This window comes from Convolutriloba macropyga, chromosome 1, assembly GCF_964194025.1.
Source record: "Convolutriloba macropyga chromosome 1, txConMacr16.3, whole genome shotgun sequence".
NCBI lineage: Eukaryota > Metazoa > Xenacoelomorpha > Acoela > Convolutidae > Convolutriloba > Convolutriloba macropyga.
Window position 1 is genome coordinate 41538372 of NC_134468.1, and position 26531 is coordinate 41564902.

Sequence of the window (26531 nt, forward strand, 5' to 3'; positions counted from 1 at the left end):
TAGTGGTGAAGTAATTCTTTAGGGTGAAAACTTTAGTTGTTGATAGTAAGTGCTATTCAGCCACTTATTAAAATTTTGACCGAATAGGCTGTTTTTGGGAAATTATTTTTATTTTAAAAAAGGGCGTTAGAAGGAAAAATTTTTTCGAAAATATTTATTAAGTCCCTCAATAGCGCTTATTATCAACTATTAATTTTAAAATTGAATAAAGAAAAAAGATCGTTCTTGTACATAAATCAATGATCCTGTGCATTTATTAAACATTGCCTGCTTTTTTAAGTGTAAGACTGGGGTACTAGAATAGCCAGCATGTACTCACAATCTGAGTCTATTGGAAATGTACAGTTTTGAAGAAGCAGTCTTGAAAACGCAGTCATTTTTAGGGTACATTTGACAAAAAAATGGCACAAAATTAGCCCGAAGTTTAGAAACCAGTATAAAATTTATACAATCCGCCTGATTCAAGTTAACAGGCTAAAGGAGTTTAATGACTCGTGAATAGATAACGGATTGGAGATTAGGAGTTTTTTTACAATGTCTCCAAAATGACTATTTTGACGCTATTTGAAAAAAAAGAGTATTTAAGTTTTAACAGCTATAGTTTATGGCGATGAAAATTCGGCTTCTTGTTTCTCTGCTTATTGAACTTATAGTTTACAGCACTGAAGAGCATTTGTAGCACGTTACAGCGCGCTCTCTCTGGTGCAGCTGGACGAATCAAGCAAAGGCGGATAAACATTTTTATGAATGAAAGCTGTGTGAATAAAAAGTGAAGTTGAAGAAAATACGCGCGGAAAAGCCGCACTGTAGTAATACGTGTGAGTAATCAAACGCACATATATATGCAATATATACACACATACAACTTGCTAAACTACTGTACATGTATAAAGACGGTTGTCCTTTTTCTCAGAAATATATATCTGCACTTTATATGGAATAATGTGTGTATTGTGAGCTCTTGTGCGTTTTACCATAACCTTCTTTGGTAAGTTTCTTCAGTTTATATATACAATTTCGTACCTTCTGTAAATTTGTACTAAAGTTTGATTCAGATTTGGTAAATTTATCGTTTTGTTATTTATAATTAAAACGGGCTGAGACCTTGAGAAGCTAACTTAACCCCAGGTAAGTGTTGTGACTTGAATAAATAAATGAATTTAATCAACAGTTCAAGAGTATGCCTAATTTTATGCCTAAGTTTATGCGCTCTCATTAAGCAAATAGATTATTTTGATTAACATGTTTGAACGCAGTTTTCTGCCGTTTCTTTAAATTTAAATCAAAAAAAACGCGCTCTATAACTGAAAATCCTGAACTGTGATCTGCTGTTGTAAACACCTTTTACTGTTACTTCAACGCGGTTTTTGCTCTGTGCAGTGGATCGACAGCATGCAATTTTTTCTGTCCATGGAAGTGAATTTTCGATCTGTAGGCTGTGTCATAATACCTCAGAGATCTAGTTGTTTTTTGCTTTGTGAAAATACTCGCAAGGCACGTTTACGAAAACTTGCAAAGAAGCGTTTATGGTGTAAGGTCCTGCAAGTCCATTATTTATCTTGTCAGAAAGCAAAAATGATCTAATTATGAAGGGACATATCGTACAAGATCTTTTATAAGAGAGACGCAAAATTGCCCTGCAGATATCTCGATAGCTCAGCTCCTTCTCACATGTTGGTTCTCTCAGGCGCCGTGTTCTCTATGTTGAAGCAAAAGATACGCACAAATTAATCAGTAGGATTTATAGTAATTACTTTTGTCCAGTAAGCTTAAAGGCGTTATGACTCTTGTTCTGAAAAACCAACCAAAATAGAACATCTGAATGTCAAAAAAAACTATTTTTTTTTCAATCATTCTGTGATTTTTTTATAGTTTGTTTATATTTGACAAATATTCATCCTATTGATGTTTTCATTTGCATCTATTCTTTTCCTGAGGCTTAAATGAACGTTTTTGTTTTGTGATTATCCGGTTTCAGGTTTGATTACCGCGGTTGAGGGCCTCCGTCAAATAGCCCATGATCAGATCGTTCCAGACCATATTTACGTATGATCAGACCCATCCGGCAATGATAAACCATGAGCATACTTTAGACTCAAAACATGTCCTCGACCGTGTTATTTTGAACGCACCGCACCCTAGGAGCATTTTTGATGGTCTGATCATAAGTTATTTTGAACGAGGACCTCGACCTGGATATAACGAATAGACTATGCAATATTCTAAATTAAGACTGATTTTGGAGAAAATATCTCCCGATGATACCGATGATCTTCCATTATTGAAAGATTATGGAAGATTCTTACATCATCCTCTTTCGATGTTTGTTCCGACCGTCAGTCTCAAAATGTGAAAAAAAACAGATTATGGTGGAAAAACCAAACAATTGATGAAAAGTTTGTAGTTGTTCACCCTTTAAAATCCCCAAAACGGATATTTCACACCAGTAGGAACTAAATTTTTTATGTTCTGTACAGGAATTTGGATTGAGTTTGCTGAGATGTCGGTCTATTTTTTAAGCAAAAAATGATAGCTTCCAAATATTCGCGGAGCCCAATTAGAATGACGATAAGAAGGGCTTAAATGAAGCTTGTCATTAATGTATTATAAACTAGCAGATATTTCCCACAATTTTCTAATCATTTATCTAGATGGTCAAAAGGAAAGGCTTCTTAGTTTTTTTCAGTTCCAGCTACCAGAAACTTCGATTCGAAATATGCGCTAGAATTCGCGATTCAAAATGCTATGTTTTTTTTCTGGTCTGTGATCTTAGCGTAGTGGTTATGTCTTTTGTTTCTGTAATTGTTGACTATCAAATTTCTATAAATCGTTTTGGGTTTGGATGGCATAGTAGGTGATACTAGAGAAAATGTTTTAAAAATTTCACGAATAACCACTCACCTTACAGTGTTAGTGTATTTTGGTTTGAGAAAAATTTTCAATCAGAGGAACCTTAGTATTTTCTGGGACAGTATTTTTGGAACAGATATTTATGATGTTCTTTTCGTGCTCTTTTTCAACTCAAAAAGTACTGAGGTTGAGATTTTTAAGAGTATTGATTACAAAAGTGTTGTACGGTTAACTTTGATGTAGAATTTAAAATTCTCTTTGTTTTTTATTTGAAGTGCAACTACTTAACCCCAAGATCAAAAATGGAAAATCCCGTTGCATCAAGTTTTAGTTTAAGAGTGTAGCAAAACTCTTTTGAGTATCAGGGGTATTTGACTACAATGCGTAAAACACAATCTATTGTAGCAAGATAAGTTTCCTTGTTATGAGGGGGACCAAGTTTGTGAAAGTTAGTTATCATCCGGTATTTAACTCAGTGTGGTCAAACTTGGTAGGAAGTTAGTACAAATCACGGGGCAAGTTCCATCGTTATCACTTCTGAGATCAAACTTTTTATCACACTGTTTTATAGATACGGTGTTCACTTGTTCTAATACGTGGTGATTTGAATAATTGCTAAGGAAGAGCAAAATACCACGGTTGTTTCCTGTGACAGCGGAGTTGTAGAAGGCTCAAAATAATTCTGACATCGTAGAGGAGTTCAACTGGAGTAACAAAATCAGAGAGGGAGAGAGAGAGAGATAGATAGAGAGAAAGAGAGAGAGAGAGAGAGAGAGAGAGAGAGAGAGAGAGACAGACAGAGAGAGAGAGAGAGAGAGAGAGAGAAAGAGAGAGAGAGAGAGAGAGAGAGAGAGAGAGAGAGAGAGAGAGTTGTTGTTTAGAAAGCTGGCCGTTTTTAATAGAAGAAAGAGTTACATAAAAAATATCGCGAGCCAAGAATGAGAGTTTCGTGAGGCTGATATTAGAATGAATAGCCTTGCTTGGTCAATTTAACTCAGAAAGATTGGGATCTTTTGATAAATTCCAATTTAGATTGCCTAATTGTGTTGATGATTTGAATACATTTCTGTTGCTTAAAATCAAATTTAATAATTCCCGAACTTGTTTACCTGTTCTTTCACGTTATATCAGTTTACTTTTGAGCAGTTGATGCCGACCCTGAGGCAGAGTAAACCGGGGACATTGTGAGTAGACTTCGAAGAAAAGCTTTCTACCAAAAATAAGACTTTCCTGTTAGGATTTCGGATGGTAGTGTCTCCCCGACTGTAACCTAGTCTAAATACGAAATTATACATTTGAGAACTGAAAAGAAAATGAAGAACACGTGGCATGACTGGAACAGGAGCGAAGACAATTAGCAAGAAACAGAAGAGACAGAAATTTGAGCTCCTTCAATATATCACTGTGCAAAAAGATGTTTAAACTATCTCATTGTCGCAATGAACAAAGCTTGGAAATGTTTATTGATTTTTGTTTTAGCTATTTATCTTAGCTTAATGTTAGATGACACTAAAGTTACTGGTGGAAAAGTAAAGAAATTAATTATCACGTCTTTTAGTCTGCTAGCTAATTCTATGTGGATGAAGAAAGGTATTTCATAAATTATTAACATTATAAATATCATTTTACAAAGAATTGACATCTTAAAGAGACTACATAATTTGTGAATGTTTTGTCGTAATTATCGACTTTGTAGAATTATGTATGTGAAATACCTCTCCAATTGCTAGATCTTGTTCCGAAAAAATAAATGGTAGCAGGATACGTTTTTTAAACAAATTCAAGTCTGGTGAACAGTATATCACGCTTTTTTACTAAGAGATTTTAATCCCCGCAACACGCATATATTGTGCACCGATTATCTAATGCGACCTTTTTTTCGAAAACATTATTTTGCGAAAATTCCAGGATTAAACACCACAAGAAGATTATATATGATTCTTAGTAATTGTTTCAAGATCATACTAATAAGGATTCTTGTATGATTACCTTATATGGAACCATATATATTCTTTGTATGATTACCAAGAACTGTTCATCCCGGGTTTGTTATGAGTTGCGATATCCATAAGTTGAAAACTGTTCTACAAGCCTGCAGACTATCAGAAACTACAAACTATCAGAAATAACAATTTTTACACATTACAACTATCCGAGTTTTCCCCGAATTTTGTACCCGTTTTTTGAGAAGGATGGCATTTTTTAAATGATTTAAAAATTGCAAAAAAAAGCTGTTCGACCACTTTGATTAGCGGAAAAGCACATGCTTTTCGAAGATCTCCTTTCAATTTTTCTTCTTTCAATTTTAATCTAATTATAGATGCAGAAAAAGAACTTGCGTTTTATCGATACTTGACCAGTGGGTATATGATTGTTCTCAACTTTGTTTTTCCTTCAGTCTTTGAATGTCAAACGGCTTAATGGTTGCAGAAATAATGACTTCATGATTTTGTTACATTTAAGTCAGTGTTTCGCGATTGCGATTGAATTTTGATAACACGCAGAGAATCGAAGACACATGGGTGGAAAACAATTTCTGAGAAATAGAGCCATTGACGTATCCAATACTATTATTATTTATATTGACCAATTAGTCAGTTTAATTTTGAATCAGTTTACGATTGTTAGTCTTTACCCATCTAAATTTCATCGTATCCGTGCGTGTCATAAATGATACGAGACAACCGTGCTTTTTATCTCATAATATATGCTTCGTGAAATCTTAATCGCGACAATATTTGACAAAATTGACAATCATTGATTTGTTCAAACTTTCTCTTCTATTTTTCAGCTTCATAAATCTAATGACTCCACAAAATCAACGCTGAAAAGTTTTTTTGACTTGCGAATCAACTTGCAAGTGTTACCCAAGCCTTTGCCACACATTGTAAGACCTGTAATTAGTTGCCCAGTGCTAAAAAGGAATAGGCTTACCCTGAACTGATAAAGACTTGGATTTTGCTGCAGGACTACACCAATAAAAATGACTTCCAAAGACGACACGCTTGAATATGAGCCTCCTATTGACTTCCCAGTTTACCTGGGGGAAAGGGCGCTGTGCGAGGAAAAAGTTTGGGAACTTTGCCCGCCAAAGTACGCAGAGAGCATAGTAGACGCCGAAGATGTGAACTCATCAAACGAGTACCTCCGAACGATATCAGACTCAAAAACGAAACCAAACCAAGATAGAAAATTTACAACTGTTTTATTTGGCTTTCAAATTACAAACTACTACAAGTTTATACTGTTTATTTGTGTTATTCTGACGTTATCTTTTGTCATTTCTCACATATCGTTCAAAGTGCTAGCAAAGAAGGCTGAAAACTTGGGGAAATCCGTTGTGAACAAAGATGAAATTGAGAAACTCTTCGGGTCAAACGAGGAAAAGTTCAGATCTTCAGATAAATTTACCAACTCAGTCGAGCTTCAGCAAATAATCGGGAATCAATCATTTGTAGATGAATGTGTCAAATTCATTAACTTTTCCAAAGCTTGCCAGTGTTATAAGGTGGACTTGAGCCATATTTCGGCTTCGATGGCAATCGGCAAACTGAAGAGGTGGCTTGAAGTGTGTCTTCACGAAGAAGAATACCAGAAGATATTTATATACACCGGAGAAAAACACGAGGTCAGTTATTTTTGTATCTATTTTTCACTAAAACTAACAAAGACGTCAACTGCGGCAATCGGAAAGATGCTAGTTAAAATTTTTGAACAATAAATTTATCCGAAACTGCATTGTAATTAAAGGCGCAAGATACGGACTTAAAGAGGAAAGGTCAGAAAGTGTAGATTTTTTGGGCAGAACGATCCATAGTTTGCGGCATTACATGCAGCCAGCACCCCTACCTTCAAATAATATTCAGCTGCTAATTTGAAAATTTTGGCGACAAAGGATAAAGACATTGTATAATTACTAATTACTATTCCTTTGTCAACATATCCCACAATGTGAGGCCCTTTTTGCATGTAGAGATACGTTGTGTGGAATTAAAGAGGTAGGATAGACCAAATGTTCCATTTCATTCAGAAGAGGGGATCTTGAATGGTTAAGCGCTATTTGGTATGACGTAGGTCAACATTATGATTTTTAGCGAAGTGAAGAAAATTATAGAAAGATATATGGGAAAACGTTAACTTCAGATTACCGTCAGCGCAACAAGACCTCTTGATTCGCAGCAAGGAACTCGGGAACATGTTTAGGCCCTTTAGTATACGTTGCATGAAGTTACGTAATTATGAACTGTGTATAATAACACATTTTGTAACTTCAGTTCATTACTGCAAGTTATGTAATTTCAGCTGTACGAGCATGACGTTCACCCGGCTGTGAAGAACTGGCTGCGACAGAAAGGACTCCCGTTCGAGGACAAACAGGACCATTTTGTTGTATACCATAAAATCACTGTCTAACAACCCACAATGTCACAATGCAATATGTTCGAGTTTCCCTAATCAATCATCTCTACCCCTTTTCCTTTCTTTCCTCCTTTTAAGATAAAATCTTGTCTGTTATTTATCAGGTTATCATCAACTTACTCTAATTTCAACAAAGTGAATTCGCTAAATATAGCAGTGTGTTTTTATAAGTGAAACTATCTGTTCTTTTAATCGATCTAACTTGGTTTTTAATTTGTAAAAGAGGACAAGTTTTCGTTAATCAGAGCAGTTTTCAATTTAACTACCACCTATTGCGCATATGTCTGTTGAAATGAAGGCGCTAGTTTTTTTAGGTCTTGCTGTTAATATTTAGTTACTTGTTTACGCAGTAACGAAAACGTGTCCTCTGAATTTGTTCCATAAAAGTCACTTAAAGTTTAGACTTTTTGTCACTGAGTTTATTTTATTAAACATGCTTGAAATTTAACATACTTGAAAGGATGTTTCGATAACTTCAGAACCATTGTAGTATTTTTTTTGTCATACTTAATAGAAAAATTATTCAATTGTAAAATGCAAATTCAATGTGTTTGTGATATCTTTTTCTTGGTTGAAATGAATTTTAACAAAGAGGCTCGGTAATGTGCGTTCGCACATAATGTTCCGGCCCCGCTCATCCACATTTTCGGCTTAATTGATGTAAAAAAACCATTTGCAAGAAAATGGCGTAGAAGCCGTTAAAACCATAATCTAATACGTAAAAAATAGTCAACTGCACCTTTTTCGTACATGAGTATTAAGATGTGCAACCTCTGAAAAACGAGACTATGCTACAAGTATTGAAAAAGAGAACAAAAAAAGTGTTGAACAATAAAATTCTTCAAAAATAATTAGTTTCATAGAGATGAATACATTTGCTAGCAACTGAAATCCATCAATACATTCGTTTATTCCTCAAAGCGCCAATGAGATCTGTCTTCATTCGCAATCTACCATACGTCTACAAAAAGAACGATAAATAGGCAAATTTCAAAATTAATATATCTGTCTGTATCGAAAAATCTGTATCGAAGCCTTTAAAACAATGAGCAATGCACGAAAAAACTTGGAAATGTTCAACTGTGTCTTCCCTCAGCGCCAATAATTTGATATGTGAGCTGCAGTTAATGAGACTAGGTAACAAGTAGACAAAAATGAACAGCAAACTAAAAAAATGTAAAAGTATTTTAAAAACGATTGCAAAGTCATGAAAAATTGGGGTATCAACTGAAATTAGTAAATGGGTTCCTCTGTTTTTACATAGGAGGCCGCTAAGACCTGAAATTATCTAGATTTTATCATTGGACTACAAAAGAACAACAAGCAAAGACGGAAATCAACAGTTAAAATAAGTTTTTGCGGAAAACCGGTATCGAGGCCTTTAAAACACGAAACCATGCAAAAAAACATTTAATAAGTTTTTTTGCAACACCTATATTTTGATATGCAACCTGTAACTATTGAGACTAGTTAACAGATAAACAAAAATCAATTAGCTATCAACTAAAATCAGTACCTAATTTCTTTTGTTCATCTACAGGACTTCGCTAAGACCTGAAATTATCAGAATATGTCAAACGACTTCAGAAGAACGACAAATAATGACAAAAATTTTAAATATTAATTAAATTCTGCTAGAAGAAGGTTGGTGAGACCAATAGTTCTTTTCAATGAAAACTGATGTGTTCAGTTGTTCCTTTTTTAAATGCTATAAATGTGATATCTGATCATTGAGTAATGTGATGAGAAGAGAAAATGAAACTCAAAGATGGGAAATGTTCGAAAATTGATTTTTTATGTGCAAAATTATAGTTTCAAAGCAGTTAAACCATTATGATTACGTAAAACTTAAAACCACATTAATTGCTGTCTTCGCTGACTTTAGACTACAAATTGGACAAAAAAGATATAAAAAGTCGCAAATCTCAAAAATCCTTTTGTTTACTTCATGTAGTTTTAAAAATTAAAACAATTATAAGCTTTCAGTAAATAAACTAGATAGATTTACTTGAAACTCCATAGGAAGCCCATTGGACCTGTCATTAGTACACTTATATTTTAGTTGTTCTTCTGTATTTAAGGTAAGAAAAATGTAAATGAAGCACTTCACGTAATTATAGAGTTAAAATCTCAAACTGGCAAAAATTTAATTCAGGAACACACCCAGAGGATCCACAAGATAAATTAGCATCCTTTTGAGTTAATTAAGATTGTGTTAGCAGTTTTTAGGAGTTTAATTGGGTAGATTTGAACAAAGTGGAATAAAAATTTTTTTAATGCCCTGTTTGATGAAAAAGCAGAATTAAGAAAAGTGTAGCAAAAAATTTAACCAAAAAATTGAATCAAACAAGTCAACAGCACTTTTTCGATTTAGAGAAAAAACCAACAACAGTCGCCTTGCCAATTTTTTCACAAATTGTTAGCAAAATTGTCAAAAAATGGCGTAAAATTACGGAAAATGTAAACAATTAGAACGAAAAGCAGTTCACAAAAATCACAAAAATTTAAACCTCGATAACTCTGTGGGGAAGAGGAAATTCAAACTAATCGTTTATGTGATATATTCTACGCTGGATCGCGGGTTTTCTAATCATATCACTTACAACCTTATACAATGAATATTTCGATCGGCTAAAATTGACTGAACAAAAAAACCCATTTGAGTATATAGAACCCCCCACTAAAGTAGGTTGGAACAAAAACGTAGGAGCTTGCTTAACAAACATGATTTGTTTCAGTAAATAACTTTCACAGGAGGATTTTTTCTACAAGTACTTTTTTTGATTGAATGCAACTCTATGTTTTCAATAGAAAAAAGAATACGTAGAAGCCGCCAAAGTTTATAAAATGCATGGTTTCATAAAATCTAAGTCTTCTTACTTAATTTATAATTTTTTTTAATATTGACAACTTATTTCGCTAAAGAGTAGTATTTTGATACCAAAAGTAGCCTAAAATTAAACAAAAACTCCCGAATAATACCCAGAGAACTCATAATTTAGAAAACCCTCCCAAATATTTAGATGCGCTGTTCCCAAGCATGTCTCTAATCAAAACCCGATGAAAACATAGCAATCCACCAAATGTGACTGAACTTGGGCCCCGTTCACGTGAGAAAACTTTGTTCTCTTTACTTAAATAATTGATTTTTAGCTGCCCCATGTCGATCTGTTTAAATTGCTTCAGTTGAGACAGTAAAATGTTTAACCTCTTATTTTTTGAGTCTCTAGTTTTATTCAAAATATGGCTTTCAAATTTCAATAAAGTTTGAAGAGACTCACAAATAGATGAAAAAAAAAACGAAATATCTATATTTTAAAAATATTTGATAATAAACAAAAATTAGGAAACTTTTCCGAATTAGAATTTTTATTTACAAGCACAGTTCAAAAAGTATTGGCATTAATCACTCGCATTTAGTTTGGCTTGCCGGAGAGGAAATTGGTATGCCCTCTTCAAAAACAGCATTATTGACAAACATTAGATCTATCGAGGTGTATTCATGTTGTTTTCAGAACGTCAAAATTTTTGTTTATTTTGATCGTGCAAAATCTAACATCAACTTTTAGAGTTTGTATAAAATGAACCATTTCAATATTAAATTGGGAGAACTTTTAGCTTGTTTCATGAAAAGTTTAAATTAGACTCTTTTGTCGCAAATAGCTGATCGCGACTGTTCATTCAGAAATTGTTTATATTGTTTTTACGCAAAAAATTAGAATCTTGCCAAAAATCTTGTATCTGTATTAAAAGCAGCATTCAATTTGATCAAAAATTGGGATTTAACTTGATCTATTTTTTTAAAAAAAAGAATCAGACGTTCAAAAATATTATCGTGCTCTTTCAATATTGTCTGCTAAGATAAATTAATTGACTGCTCTCAAACAAAGATCGCATCAGTTATATTAAACCGGTGGACTTCTTTATGCAATTTTTCTCCCGACCTCAAAAACGTCCTCAAAAATTTGATGAAAGGTAACGCTCGGATGGCATCAAATTATCTTAGAGCCATCTGCCTAACCAGTCTCTAAGAATGCGATTCAACAAAACTTTTGAGGACACAATTTCATGGTCTGACTGGTGATTCTTGGTCTTGAAAGTTTGTCCCTAACACTCACACCCCACCCCCACCAACACCACCCTGGTGGTTTGAACCCCCCTCTGATCCAGCTCTCCCAACCCTAAACCCCTTGACTCCCCCTACTCCGCTCATGCCCTCTCCCACTCCGCCTCTATTGCTAGCATCTCTGAGCCCCACCTAGCTGTGTACTACCAAAACCCACAGCTTGCCATTTGTTTGAGAGCAATTCGCCCGACGTTAGTCGGTGATGTTTTTCTTTTCTTTTAACTAAAAAATCATGCAATTTATAAAGTTTTCGGGTGTCAGTAATGTTGTCAGTTTTCCTGATGTGTTAGCTGAGCAACGTTTTCTTACTAGGCATATGTAATATACAAAAAACAGAGCACGGCTTTTGAAAGAAAGTTACGGTATTCCAGTCGAAAAATAATGGATAATTTATAAATAAAAACACTTTCAAGGGGAGTAAAAATTCGAGAAAGCCTGATTGACAGCGTAAAAATTGCTTCCTAAAAATTTGTCAGTTGTTGTCTGTAACAAACTCATCAAACAAGCTGGTTGTTTTCCAAAAAGCTTTGGTTGTTTTCCAAAATATTCTGGTAGTAAGTGAAGCAGTATTGAACTCACGATCGCTGGCGATTGTCGCTAATCTCCCGGACAATCAGATGGATATAAATTTTTTAAACATTTTATGACAACGAGTGAGTCGATTTAGTTCGAAATTGCTGACAATTTTGAAATTCTGTGAATAAATATCTGTTTTTGTAAACATTTTTTTCATATAAATTGCATAAAAGTTGTAAATTTTATGCTATCAATTGCTCATTGAACTTACGTTGAGGCGTTTAATGATTTCATCGGGGTCTGCGACACACTGATTGCATTCGCCCTGAAACAAAGTGCAATCCAAACGCTTTCGCTCATTCAGAATAAAAAGAAATTGAAAGTTGCTTAGATAGAAACCACTTGTTTAATGCAAAATGCAATCAGCATAATATGTGAACCACAGATTTGGTTTCAAAAGCGATGTGCATAATAGCGTAGCGTTATAAAGCTGAAGAGATAGCATCGGTTTTTTTAAATTTGCTGGCTGCCGGTGCTGTAGCGTCCGCTATATTCTAGGGCACCATTGTGCATTAACAATCAGACAAAAGTTTTGATTGTAGAAGTTCAACTGAGAAAGCAATCAGAGCTTAAAATTGATGTGATTGGTTTTGCAAAATCATACCTTTAAATACTGATACCTTACCAGTTCTGCATTAGTGATGTACTCTGTTAAGATAAACTTTTTTCGGTTTTCGAAGGTAAAATGTATTTTTGATGAGTTTCACCTTTTTCAATTCGCTATGATAACTGTTCAACGCAATTTGAGTATCAATAGATGATTAGAAGATATGTAACGTACATCTTTTCCAGTTGAAGCTCCGGGAATACCTGGGGTTCCACGGTCACCCTTTGCACCCTAAAAGCCATTAACAAACATCATAATCAACCAAAGAAAAATCGATTTTAAATTGGTTACCAAAAACACGCCAATGACTTCTGGTACACTAATTCAAAATGGCTAAACAGTTTCCATTACAATTAACAATTAGCCTTAGCCAGGAGCAGGCAGAATATAGCAGCTGGTGCATTTCTAATCATGAGCAACAATATCAAAAAAAAATTGCAAAAACACTGAGATACGCCGGATGAACTGCTTATTGTTGGCAGCTAATTTCTCCTCCAAAAAAGCTCTGCAATGCGGAAAATTAGAAGTGAAAATGGAGAATAGTGAAAACTAAGTAGATTAATGCAAAATTTCACTAGAAATTTTTACAAGCGAATTTGAAACTTATTTTTTTTAAATTAATAGTTCGGGTATTATTTTTTAATGCTTCTTGTTATATAAAGAGCGGAGAGTGACAAGTGGCAGAAACTTGTTCTCTAGTCAACACATCAAATTATGCAACAATTCTAATCGCATAACCTTACTTGAATGTATTGGCGTATTGTTGTTATCACGCTTTGGGAGTGAAAGAATACTAATATATCAGGTTTTCGCGAGCGATAACAAGCGTGTGGTAATATTTGTTCATATCTGTGATCAACCAAAGTAAAACTGAAAGACAACATACAATTTTATTGATACTGTCGTACAGAAATCGTTTTCTGTAGTGGGGTAGATTTGCGGAGTGGATTTATGATACTAGTTGCTGCGAAATTATTAGTGATTTCGCGGAGCGTTTCCACTACTAAATTTGTGCTTAGTGGATTAAACTTTCTGAGTCTCACTTTTAAGTGGTATTCGCGTCGCAAATATAGCGTTAACTTTTAGACTAGTATTTCGTTTAGCGAAACCATTCTTGCAATAGATATTTTGGATTGACTGATCCGCGGAACGAAATTCGAAATAAAGAGAGTCAACTGAAAATTGAATTTAAATTCAAGAGAATGAATAAACAGGAACTACACAATTTTGATCAGCAATTTGATCATAACTTATCATAACTAAAATTGGAAATTTGCGGTAAAACAGAATAGGCAGACAGTATCAACAGACAATTAAATCACAACGTCAAGTAAACAAATTTAGCAGGCAAGAACGAGGAAGATTTGATCTTCAAAACAGGATTGAACAAATTGGAACTAAAATGATGAAAATGAACTAAATGAAAGATTAAATAAAAATAGGCGTTTTAGCGCTACAATATCACTGACCAATGTATACTATATCACATTTCCCCTCAACAAAAATAAACAACGAAGTGGTTTATCAGGAAATTAATAAAAAATGCACTGGTTACTATATTTAATACTATAATGTTTGTGGAGAGTTTAATCAGAGTGACTTTCATAGATGCGTTCTGCTTCGCCAACTGTCATTGATGTTTCGGGTCCCTCATAATTTGGAGAGACGTAGTATTGAGTTGGAAAGATTGTACCGGCGAACAGGGGCCTACTGTAAAATCTGATTCCACTTTTTGATTACTGGTGGCTGTTTTTTGAATCGTTAAAACAATCGATTTATTCTGCATTTGTTCATGTGTTGTTGCTGAATCATCTGTCTTCGTTTTTAGGACGGTTGGCGGACAAGTTTGTGTGGACACCAATTATTCGTTTGATTCAGTTACGGATGGGGAGGAGCATTTTCTTTTGTGAGATTGTCGTAAAGCTTCCGTAGCTTTAGTGGCTGCCTTTCGCTTCGGTAGGGTCGGTGGCTCCGCGATTACTCTAGATGTCTGCGCTAGGACCATTGGTGGTGCGAAATCAATCACAGTCTCTGTAGGTGGTTGCGGCGGTGCGGTTACCAAGGTTTTCTTCGGTTTCGTCGGCATTTGCATTCTTGACACATTCGAATGGATAGACGAGACTGCGCACATGTCATCAGCGATTTTCTTGTGTTTTATCTTTTTGTTGCCCTCTAACGTTCGCCTTCCCTCTCTAGCGTGTTGATTTATCAGATCCTTTGTGATTTTGCCTGATGGTAACTTTTGTTTTCTGTTAGCGTAAACTTGCAATCTGTTTGTCTCTCTGCTTTGGTTCCGAATTTAGCCAAATCAGAGTTTCTTATGGTTACTTCACGTTTTCCCGGTTCTTTCATTATAGACGTGTATGCGTCTGATTTTATCACCAATGACCCGGGCGCCAGAACCTCGTAAAGACCGTCCAGAATTTTCTTAGTTCTTTTAGTTTTGGGTTTTTCTTCGCCAATATCATTGCTAGTGAGGCCTCAGTTCTGGGTACTGCCTGACCAACATCTGGGAGTGGGATCAGTCGTGATTCCTTATCAGGATTTGCATCACATCGTCGGACCGCATCCTTGCTTAGTCGATCTCTGTTTATCTCTAGTCCGATGTCGCTCCTTGCTTCAGTGTCCCATTGCTCATCCGAGATTAACTCGTCCCAGCGAACTGTCTCCATTTCTGAATGTTTTTTTAAAGTTGGTATATATGTGAGAGTACTAGGGTCAGGTTCGGTTGAAATATTACTTAGTGGAGTTTTTCGGTTTTCTACCAAAATGCGCTCCAAACGGCGAGATATTAATAGTATTTTGGCGACAGATAAGGAGTTGATGAATACTAGAGTTTATCGGTGCTTTAAAATTAAACTGATTTCGAGCCGTCGTTTTAATATAAACTAAGCAATTCCTGATTGTTAGAGTTAGCCTTTCAACTATCCCAATTGCTCTGTTGTCGTGTATGGGAGCTTCAATTAATTATATATTATTTTGATTACAAAATGCTTTAATTTGTTGACCAGTTTGGCACCGCGCTTGATCTAATCTAATAGTACGAGGTATTCCGTGTAGTAAAACACACCCTTGAAGGAATTTCAAAATATTATCTGCATTTTATCTGTCAAATACCTCCGCTGTTGGAAATTTAGAAAATCGATCTATACATGCGAGAAAATAGACTTCTTGATTCTTTTCATTATAAATTGGTCCGACAAAATCAATTTGAATTTCTTCATTTGGTAGTTTGTACAATTTTAATGGTGCCCATTTGCTAGAAGGAATAATAGACTTTAAATCTTTACCAATTTGCCAAGTGTTGCATTTTGCCGTTTTTGAGATGATGTCTCGATGCATGTACGGCCACCATGCATGTGTTGCCATGTCCGTCTTCCCCAAATCCATGGGTGTGTGGCATGTATCGCTTCCAGGTAAGCGTCTTTAATTGAGTTGGGGATAGCGATGCGATCATCTATACATACACAGCCGTTCTTTACGTAGAGGTCCTTCCAAAAGCTATGTATGTAGGGGCTTATTTGGCGGCATCTGTCTTCATTGTCCGTTAGCAAACAGTCTCTGATTTCCTTGAGGATTGCATCCTTTGATGTGAGGCTCGCCATCAAGGTACTGGAGAATATCTTTGACAAGGCAAAGTTGAAAGCGTCCGGGTACAAATTATCTGTTGACGATGAAATCACTGTCTTTGTGTCCGTGTTTGGGGTAGATGGTGTTGCTTGTACTGATGGAGCGGTGGATGGGCTTGCCTCATCGGCAAACCGTACTTTTGAGGTTGTGTAGAATGTTTCAAACGCATGAGTGTTTCATCATAAGAGTTCGACATCATCAATACCTTGTGGAAGCTATTAGCAACTCGTTGGAAATTATTGAGATTTTTATCCGACTGGTTGGTGAAGTGATTTAAGGTAAAAAGCGAGTGGGGAATGTTTGCCTTCTCGATTTAGGCATCAGAATTGGAGTTATTTGCTGTTACTTTGCTAATTGTATTGCCATTTTGCATAATTAGGGAATATTCACCGCGCAAATTCACTGAATATATTGTCATTGGAATTCGGATTAATTGAGGCTTGTTTTATAAGTGGATTTCGCGCCGCAATATCACTGTAATTTTCTGCATTTGATAAAAGGCGTTTCGCGCTGCGTTGAATTGCATCCAATTTAGCAACTATGAATTGCTCATCATAAGTAGAAGTATTAACAGCTTTTTGCTGCTGTTCTCGCGAAATATAGTCAACTAGTCCCATTTTCGAGGCAGGGAGATCATCTAATGTGAAGTCAAAAGGTAAAAGCCTATCGACTCAACGTGTTAGACGACTTTTATAAGATTTGTTAGCTCTGTTTTTTCTCATTAAAGATAACAAAGCTCTGTGATCGGCTATGACTGTGAATGGTTTATCATAAAGGTAATATTTGACGTTTTCGATAGACAAAACAACAACCAATAATTCAAGCTCATTAATGCTATAACGATCTTCTACTGAATTTAAGAATCGTGACGCAAAAGCTACAGTGTGCCATCAGTTCGAAGTTCGTTGCTCTAAGGCACAACCTAAACCTTTACGAGAGGCATCGCATTTTATACGTGTTTCTAGATCTGGGGTAAAACGCTTATTTTTTGTTGTTTCGGCAATTTTCGTTTTTATCAACTTGAAATGGTTTTCATATTGATCTGTCAAGACAAATTTTGTGTTTCTCTAAAGGAAAAGTCAAAGTGGGTAACACATTTGCGATAGATTTGGAATAACCTTTCCAAGATGATGTACCGATCCCATAAAAGTCGCAATTTTGTTAGATTTGAGGGTGATAATAATTTTTCGATGGCATTAGTTTTATTGGAAAATGGTGTTAGTCCTGTTTGAGTGATACTGTGTCCAAGCCATTCAATTTTGTTTTTTGCAAAATGGCACTTTGCTAGATTAATTCGAAGATTTTCTTACTTTTATTAGGCATTTTCGTACGAGATCAAGATGATCTTCAGTTCTGCCTCTACCTACTATCAGTATAACGTCTAGAAAACAGAATGTATTAGTCGGGCCGGCGAGAATACAATTGATTGCTTTTTGAATTTCGGCAGGCATATCGGTTAAACCGAAAAATCCCGTTTTGAAGCGGTAAGCGCCGGTCATATTTCCGCTTACAATATTAAAGTTACAACGGCGGGCCGTAGCGCTATGTAAAATTAATTGGCTATACGCGTATTGCAAATCAAGTGTCGTAAAATAAGCAATTTCTTGCGCTGCGTTTGAAAGTGTTTGTGAAATTGTTTGAGTTTAGGAATCTAAGGGTATTTTGATTGATTGGTCCTTTTTGACTGTGATAACGATTTGAGATATCAAAAAAAAGTTGGAACAATTTGTTAATTTTTCAATATGTCCTTCGTTTAAAAATTGTTTGAGTTCCATCGTTACTTTTGGTTGAAGATGGATCGCCACTTTTCTCCCTTTTTGGTGCGTAACAAGATAAATTCTATGAAATTTTGAGTTGACAGTATGATGTTTCGATTTACCAATTCTTGAATTTAGTTCCGGAAATTCTTTGGATAGAGATTGTTTTATTGCCCAAGGGGTTTCAACGGTGTTTACCTCTATGTTCGGGCAAGGATTTTGTGAAATAGTTCTCCCAATTGATCGAAGAGATCACGACGAAAACCATCTGCAACTACCGTGATTTTTGTTTTTTGAGTTTTCCAATCGTTACAACGAAATGGTGTTCTTAATGGCCCGAGTGTTTCTACTATATCGTTAGAAAAAGATTTGAGTTCAAGTGGTTTTTTCTTTGACCATTGTGCTTGCATGCAATTAAACATTAGCAGAATGGAGGAGCAATTGTCAATCCGTTTTTCCAGTTGTTATCGTCATGTTTTGCAATGCAATTGGTGGTGTATTAAGACTTTCCACCCTTGCAAAATACTTATTGTCAGAAGAGTCGTAATCCGAATTAAACTGTTCATTATAGTTTATATAATTAATGTTTTGATCCTCCAAATTTAAGTTTTGCTCTGTATTTTCAGAGTTTTCCGCATTATTGATGCAAATATCTTGACAAATATTTCTTGTATTATTTAATTTTTTCCGACATACCTTTGCAAAATGATTGAGTAGACCACAATGACTGCATTTCTTATCCAGAGCGGGGCAAACCTGACGATGCGTTGGAGTACAAGTTTGGCCACAACCTCTACACTGGCCAATGGCTGCTCGATTGATTGTTATTCAGCCTGTTTAATTTCCGCGTGCATTCACGCAGCAAAATCTATTGAAGCATTGTATAGCATTGATTGCACTGCCAGATGCGTTGTTGTTGTTGTTGAATGAGATTCGTTGTTGGTTTTGATGTCCCATCCCCATATTGACAGCTATACTGAGGGCTCTTTCTGGGACTACTGTGTCACGGAGGAGTTCACGTTGAGTGTCATCATCCAACATATTAGTGATGAAGATGTATCTGATTATTACTTCCTCTCAACTTTCGAAATCACACTTTTTTGCTAACTCTTTCAAAATGCTGTAGAATTGTTCTACAGTTTCACCCTTTTTCTTTAATTGATTTTTACGGATTTGCCGATCTCGTTCCGTTTCCTCTGTTGCATCCTCGATGGCCATTTCGTATTTCGGCTCGACCGGTAGTCGTTCATGTGTTGGCTTTGGTTGGAGTAGCGTGTCCAACGTTATATTTTCTCTTGCAGGAATTGACAGTTTTACTTGGATGCGCCATTTCTCCCAACGTAATGGAGGGTCTGATGTAGCTCGTTCCCAAAACGGCTCGATTGAAAAAGGGGTCTTGCAGGATTTGCGAGCTGACTGTGCCATGTCGTACAGAAATTGTTTTCTGTATTCGGGTAGATTTGCGGAGCGGATTTATGATACCAGTTGCTGCGAAATTATTAGTGATTTCGCGGAAGGTTTTCAATACCAAAATATTAAACTTTCTGAGTCTCACTTTTAGGTGGTATTCGTGTCGCAAACACAGCGTTAACTTTTAGGTTAGTATTTCGCTTAGCGAAACTATTCTTTTATTTGAGATTTTGGATTGAATGATCCGCGTAACGAAATTCGAAATAAAGAGAGTCAACTGAAAATTGAAATTAGATTCAAGAGAATGAATAAACAGGAACTACACAATTTTGATCAGCAATTTGATCATAACTTATCATAACTTAAATTGGAAATTTGCGGTAAAACAAAATGAGCAGACAGTATGAACAGGCAATTAAATCACAACGTTAAGTAAACAATTTTAGCAGACATGAATGAGGAAGATTTGATCTTCAAAACAGGATTGAACAAATTGGAACTAAAATGATGAAAATGGACTAAATTAAAGATTAAATAATAGTAGGGGTTTTAGCACTACAATATCAATGACCCAATGTATACTATATCACAGTTACCGCTAAATCACACTTGGCTCGAGACTATAAATTGATGGGCAACAAAGCTGAAAAAAAACGAAAACAAAAGCATTTTAAAATTAACTACTACCTTTTTTCTGTCATCTTGAACCAAACTTTTCAAGATTACTCATCAATCCTTAGATAACGTTTTGTTCTAAGAACCATTTTCAAACAAAGGACAGCTAGCAGGAAAACTGACAACCTGATACAGAAATTGACAATTATGTCATCTAAAATTAAGCACTAGATTTTAGCAACTTAGATACCAAGATCTTCGTATGATAATTTTGTTGATAAGCAGTCTTTTAAAAAACTAATTGCAGTTATTCATTAACTTATACTTTTCTCTGATAGTCGCAGAATAGATGAGCAACGAAAATATTTGTTTCAAAAATATCATTATATGTTTATTATATTATTTTATGTTTTTTTACGTGTTACAGATTGGTTTTCCAGATTAAAAAACTTTAAAAGTCATTAACTGAACAATGGTCAATTCAAATATGTGTTGATTACACAAAAACTTGATCAGCCAGCCAAGAACTTTGAACGCGAAGGCAGAATGAGGTCATTTTTTCAAAGGTCAAGTTGTATAAAATGATTTAAAAAAATCAAGTTTATCAACGGGCCAATCTGCGGGTTGTTGTTTCAATATGGTTTGCACTATCATTTCAACATGGTTTCCACCAATTTTTTTCTCGGGTACAGATATATATATATATATATATATATATATATATATATATATATATATACATATACATATATTTATATATATATATATATATATATATATATATATATATATATATATAGAATATTCTTTACTTACGACTACAAGAAGATCCTCAATTACCGATAGAATCAATAACTAAATTTTCCAACTGATTGTTTCTCTTTTATAATTTGTTTGATTAAAAAATGAGGGGAAGATTGAAACTGTTTGTTTTCGTCGTTTTCTAGAGTAGGTTAATTAATCTTAAAAAAGACGGATTTGGTTGGCTCAAGCTGTCTCTAGTTATTTGTCGACATTTGGTTTTTGGATTCAAAATTTTTCAAGAAACTTGCAAGATTCTTGCAAGATTTCACGTTCAAAAGGCGTGTAGTAAAAAAGTCATTTAGTTTCAGTTTTGCTGATCAAGAATACTGATACGAGTCATTTCATTTGGTTCTCCGATAGTTTCAGCTACCAATTATATATATATATATATATATATATATATATATATATATATATATATGTATATATATATATATAATAATTTTTCCAGAGTTCAAAAACTTGCACGATTCTTGCAGGATTCTTGCAAGATTCTTGCAAGATTTTGAATCCGGGCTAAAATTTTTTTATTGAACTGGGTTTTGTATTTCGTTCAATAATTTGCTTCAAAGATGTTTTCTAAAACATTTGTAACCTGACTTTTTTTGCCTGGATTGATATCTTGTAAATTCTTGCAAGAATCTTGCAAGTTCTGAATCAGCTTGCAAGATTCTTGCGAGTTTTAAATTCACTCAACACTTGGGTATACTCGATTTTTCGGACACTGGTCACGTTATGAATGGGAATTCATATTACGCCTAGCCCTGGTAACCTTTCTCAGGGTTCTCTGAATCTCTGTCATTGTAAATGTTAAATGGCACAGCATTTATAAATACTTGGTCATAGGACAAAAATATTTGATAATTACTCTGCAATAATCAGACTACAAATTTTTTTTATATTTTGACTTTTTTTTGCTTATATTTTTTCATCACTCATTAATAGTTAACAATATCAATCATTTCTTGGGTAATATTGTTAATGACAGAATACGCTTCGAGAATTTGCTCATTTCAACTAAGACATGTGTGTCACTAACCTTGAAATTTTTCTCGGCCAGATATTTGTTCACTTTATCTTCAATCTGAAAGAAAAAAGAACCTTGAAATGCACCTCAGACTTTTCAACAGAACACAATCACATTTACTAGCATAATTGAACGTACGTCCTCTTCTGAAACTGGAGCCACCACAGGATCGCCACCACCCTGAAATGCCCAATATAGTAACAGGTCTTCTTTCAAATCGCTATAGAATTAAAGCCACAGCTAAGGCTCGTCAGTTGAGCTTTAGATACCATAATTGTGATCAGCAATGAATAGCTTGGCTCAACATAGCTCTAATTTGGATCTATTATTTTACATTTCTCATCTATAAAATGAAGCATAATGATAAAATACGCTATCGATATGTTCCGAGATTGCACTGGCTCTTTTAGCTCAAGCTTAGAGTGATATCCCGAACAGGTGAATTGATCCCTCAATCATGTATTGCATATTGCATGTACCCGAAGTATTTCTCAAACACCTGGAAACCTTGACAAATTGATGCACGCTGCTACCAGGTTACGAAATTCGCGTTAGTAATATAAATCGCAATGCGATCGAATCTATTGAGAGATGTCAAAATGCAAAAATGAACATAGTAAGTTTTGAAAAGTTAACTGGTTCCTTAAAAAGATTGTGGCCTTGATAAAATTTTAGACCTACCTTAGAAGGAAAAGTCATCGAAAATAGATTTCGCCTTTATGCGCTAAAGGAGATTGGTATTCAAATTTGGCGATTAAAAAGGCCAATTTATAACGTTCTTTTTTGTCCTGATTGCATTGATTTTAAATAGAATAATGAGCAAAGTATCATCTAGCATTAAATACTTACAACGCCACCTCTTTGTCCAGGAGGTCCTCTGGCGCCCTGTTTCCCTGGCGGACCCGCCTCTCCCTTCTGTCCTCTGTTCCCATCAATACCTGGAGGACCCTACAACAGATTAGAACATTTTTGAGGGAAATCTAACATTAGTTAAAATTGACAGTGGTGTTCGCGGGTGTTTGCTCCAGACATCCAACATGATACTTCCTTTTGACACAATATGCTTTACTTCCTTTCCTCTCACAGTTCTCAAGTCAAGACACTGTATGAAAAAACAGAATCACAAAGATTTGATAATCTCTTTTTAAAAAAATGTTTAAGCGAAAAGAGAAAAAATTTAAAATAAAAACTTTTTAATGATGAGAGCAAAGAAATAAATATTTCACTCTTTTCTCTCCTTTCTAGCGCCAAACTATTCCAATAAAAATATCCCCGTCATGTCACCCATTTCCTCAGCATTCGCTCAGGCCCTCAGACTTTTGAGTAAGCAACACCAGAACAGATTTGTGTTGACTCAATTTATCGCAGCTGCTTCAAGATACTTTAGATACTTAGTTTACTGCCTCATTTTATCAGTATTCTGATAGTTGTCAAACCATCACCATCTGTCATACCATCTGGATAGAACTTTCAGCAGAAGTTCCAAAAATTTCTGTTTTTTGCTTTATTTTGCCTCGAAATGGATAAGTTTTATGAGCACTGAGGATAAAACATTTCGTAATTACATGAGAAAGAAAGACACTAAATTCCTTTTCAAAAAATATAAAGAATAACTCGAAATATCCAAACAAAAACTTTTTTATTTTTGAATTTTTCATCTCGCAAACAGTGACGGTTACTTTTAGAATAGTGAGTCCACTATATTTTGTAACTAAGGAGATTGCATTTGGTTGAAGAAAAATAAATTTTAAGATTCCCAAAAAAGTCAAAAATTTTCTTTTGGTGTTGAAGATCACTCATAATGCAATGGTCTTGAGAGGTAATTCCCACGGATTATGACACTGAATTTATAGTACAGCACTACACTTGAAATACTATTTAGTATCTGATACTTGCCTGACCCTATAGTTAGTACAAATGGTTCCGATATTTGGGTAATCTATTTAGTTCAATTCCTGCTCTGTAAATGTTGACCTGGTTAGCTCTGTAACCTCCATGTGTATGTCTGTTAGGGATGCTTTTTTCTATGCCTCAGAGTAAGTCATAACCTTATTTACACATCTGAAAATTAAACTCAATAACGTATCAGCTTTTATTCTTTTCCTACATTTACACTCTGTCGTTAGACGTCACTCGATCCTCACGTCGAGTGATCTAGGAGATCAGTCGAAATGGGATAAACTTTATGAGCACTGAGACAAAATAATTTCGCAGTTACATGAATAAGAAAAATATTAAAATCTTTTTGAAAAAATAACAAAGAATAACTCGCAATATTCAAACAAAAACAGTTTCATTTTAAAAATTTTCATCTTGCAGACAGCAACGGTTAGTTTCAGAATATTGAGTCCACTATAATTTGTAATCAAGGAGATTGCATTTGGTTGAAGAAAAATAAACTTTCAAAATTCGCAAAAAATTCAAATTTTTTCCTTTGTTGATGAGATCATTGTCATCATGCGATGGTCTTGAGAAGTAATTCGCAACAGATTATGACAGTGAAATTATAGTACAGGCATTACACTTGAATTACTTTTTAGTACTTGATACCTGTCTTACCCTATATTAAGTAATATTGGTCCCGATATTTGGGTAATCTATTTAGTTCAATTCCTGCTCTGTAAATGTTGACCTGGTTAGCTATGTAAACTCCACGCGTACGTCTGCTATGTATGGTTTTTTGTATGCCTCACAGTAATTCATAACCTTATTTACATATCTGAAATTTAAACTCATTAACGTATCAGCGTTTATTCTTTTCCTACTTTTACACTCTGTCGTTAGACGTCACCCCATCCTCACGTCGAGTGATCTAGGAGTAGTTAGTGACAAAAATCACGCAATGAAGAATATTTTTTTGCTGATTTATTACCGATTCTGAGGTATTCGGAAAAAATACTATTAAAGACCTGATTTAAAATCAGGCCAGGAAAATTGCTGAACATTTTATATGGCCGATTTGTTTTTTTATCTTAAATGTCCATGGTTTCTCCATAAACTGTTGATTTTTTTATGTTGGGACTGTTGGCCCGGTAGGTTGTAATTCCTTTCAAAATATTTCTTGATGAGATTGATCAAGGAATAATTCATGAGAGAATTCAAGCAAAGGGGTATAAAAGTATTGGTGATATTCATCACTGATTCTGACGTATTCGAAGGAAGTTTATTATAAACGATTTGATGGAAAATACCGGCAGGAAAACACTTAATACAGTCCTTTTGTTTTTAATCCTCCAGTTGCATGGTTTTAACACTAATTGTTGATTTCTTGATTTTAGGCCTTTTTCTTGATATCTCGATTTTAGAATTTCTTGATTTTAGGATTACTTGATTTTAGGATGCAGCTCATTTAAAATATTGAGTAAAAATTTTGGCACATTTTCTATTTTTTTCTAGACAATATAGTAACTTCCTAGTACTTTTGCTTCAACAACCCGTTTCCATAATATTTTATTGATAAACTAAATGTTTCCCCGATTGTTCAGTTTCGAAATAATTCTGAAAAACTGAAAAAATTTGCGGTAAATTGCAATAAAAGGAAAAAAAATTGCGATAATTTTATTACCTTTTTGCTTCCTACCCACTACCCTATGACATTAGAGAAATGCGGTGAACGCGGTGAATTTTTGTAAGAAATGCGGTGATTGCGGTGAATGCGGTGGAAATAACTATTTCACCGCATTTCAAAGCAATTCTTACCAAAATTCACAACGAAATTCACTGCATTTCTTACAAAATTTCACCGCATCGAATTTTTTGGCAAATAATGTAAGAAATTCGGTGAAAGCGTTGAATGCGGTGAAAAAAATAATTCACCACATTTCACCGCATTCCTTACAAAAGTTCACCGCATTTGCTTTCCAACGTTTACTCAATCTGGTTTAAATTCCCAGGAAATATCAATAAAGTACGTGACAGTTGGCGCAGTGGACTAAGCAGTTGAAGGTATGCAGGAGGTCAGTTGTTCGAACCCCTGTGGGTAGATTCTTTTTTGTAAGAATACTGAGAATGCGGTGAAAAAAAATAATTCACCGCGATTCACCGCATTCACCTCAAAAAGATGTAAGAAATACGCGGTGAAAATTATTTTCTTTTCACCGCATTTCACCGCATTTCTTACGAAAATTCACCACCAAACCTCGACCCGGGAAATCTTTTGGTCACCAAATTCGGAAAGCACATTTTGACGATGAAAGAAGCCATCATGTCGTTCCTCTTCGTTTTGCAACTTAAAAATGTGATTTATTCTTGCGGCGAAGAACTTTTTGAAGAAAAGTGAGCGAAAACTGTTTCAATAATTTATATTGGCTTTCGAAACAACTTTCTGAACACAGCGAGTTTCTTTTACAGGCCACATTTCTATTCTATCGTCATGCTTTTCAATTACTAGAAATTTATCTAAATTTTGTGACTGCATGAACAAAATACACCAGCATGAGCACTATTTTTGTTTCAGTTTAGTTTGAGTTTTCTAATCAACCATATGAATATCGCCATGAGTTTTATGTATTGTTACGTATATCACGAGAAATCAAAACCTACCCGTTCAACTAAAGTATAGGCCCAGTTCATGGTTGTGTCACAAATTAAATTAAATTGCTCAAGTCCAAGATTGTATATAGACATACCTGAGGTCCCGCCAGCCCCTGTGAGCCCTAAAACAAACCATTAGCTTTATTGCTTCCAAAATAATTTGGCAATAAAACCTAT

General features: G+C 34.9%; 2 protein-coding genes across 4 annotated transcripts in view; one reads left to right on the top strand and one right to left on the bottom strand.

Moving 5' to 3' along the window:
• Positions 1-26531, bottom strand: part of LOC142339109 (uncharacterized) — a 70848-nt gene that overhangs the window by 9843 nt on the left and 34474 nt on the right. Inside the window, exons 7-12 of the mRNA XM_075388847.1 lie at positions 26450-26476; positions 22671-22769; positions 21960-22001; positions 21834-21878; positions 12753-12809; positions 12183-12236 (exon numbers count right to left, since the gene is read on the bottom strand). Coding sequence (XP_075244962.1) covers positions 12183-12236; positions 12753-12809; positions 21834-21878; positions 21960-22001; positions 22671-22769; positions 26450-26476 — 324 coding nt within the window. The remainder of the gene's footprint in view (positions 1-12182; positions 12237-12752; positions 12810-21833; positions 21879-21959; positions 22002-22670; positions 22770-26449; positions 26477-26531) is intronic.
• On the top strand, positions 714-7828 carry LOC142339116 (uncharacterized). Of its 3 annotated transcripts, none has more exons than XM_075388859.1 (3): positions 714-988; positions 5818-6478; positions 7153-7828. In XM_075388859.1, the coding sequence occupies exons 1-3, from the start codon at positions 843-845 to the stop codon at positions 7261-7263; spliced, it is 918 nt and encodes a 305-aa protein (XP_075244974.1). In that variant the 5' UTR covers positions 714-842; the 3' UTR covers positions 7264-7828. The 3 variants fall into 3 exon arrangements, with proteins under 3 accessions (XP_075244974.1, XP_075244983.1, XP_075244991.1); XM_075388868.1 differs by lacking the exon at positions 714-988 and adding an exon at positions 995-1128; XM_075388876.1 differs by lacking the exon at positions 714-988 and having other exon boundaries at positions 5024-6478.

Excerpts from the sequence above, each read along its gene's own strand:
- LOC142339116 (XM_075388859.1), top strand. The coding sequence starts at position 843 with ATGCAATATATACACACATACAACTTGCTAAACTACTGTACATGTATA. Across the intron at positions 989-5,817 it reads TTTTACCATAACCTTCTTTG|GACTACACCAATAAAAATGA; the intron begins GTAAGTTTCTTC and ends ATTTTGCTGCAG. Across the intron at positions 6,479-7,152 it reads ACACCGGAGAAAAACACGAG|CTGTACGAGCATGACGTTCA; the intron begins GTCAGTTATTTT and ends ATGTAATTTCAG.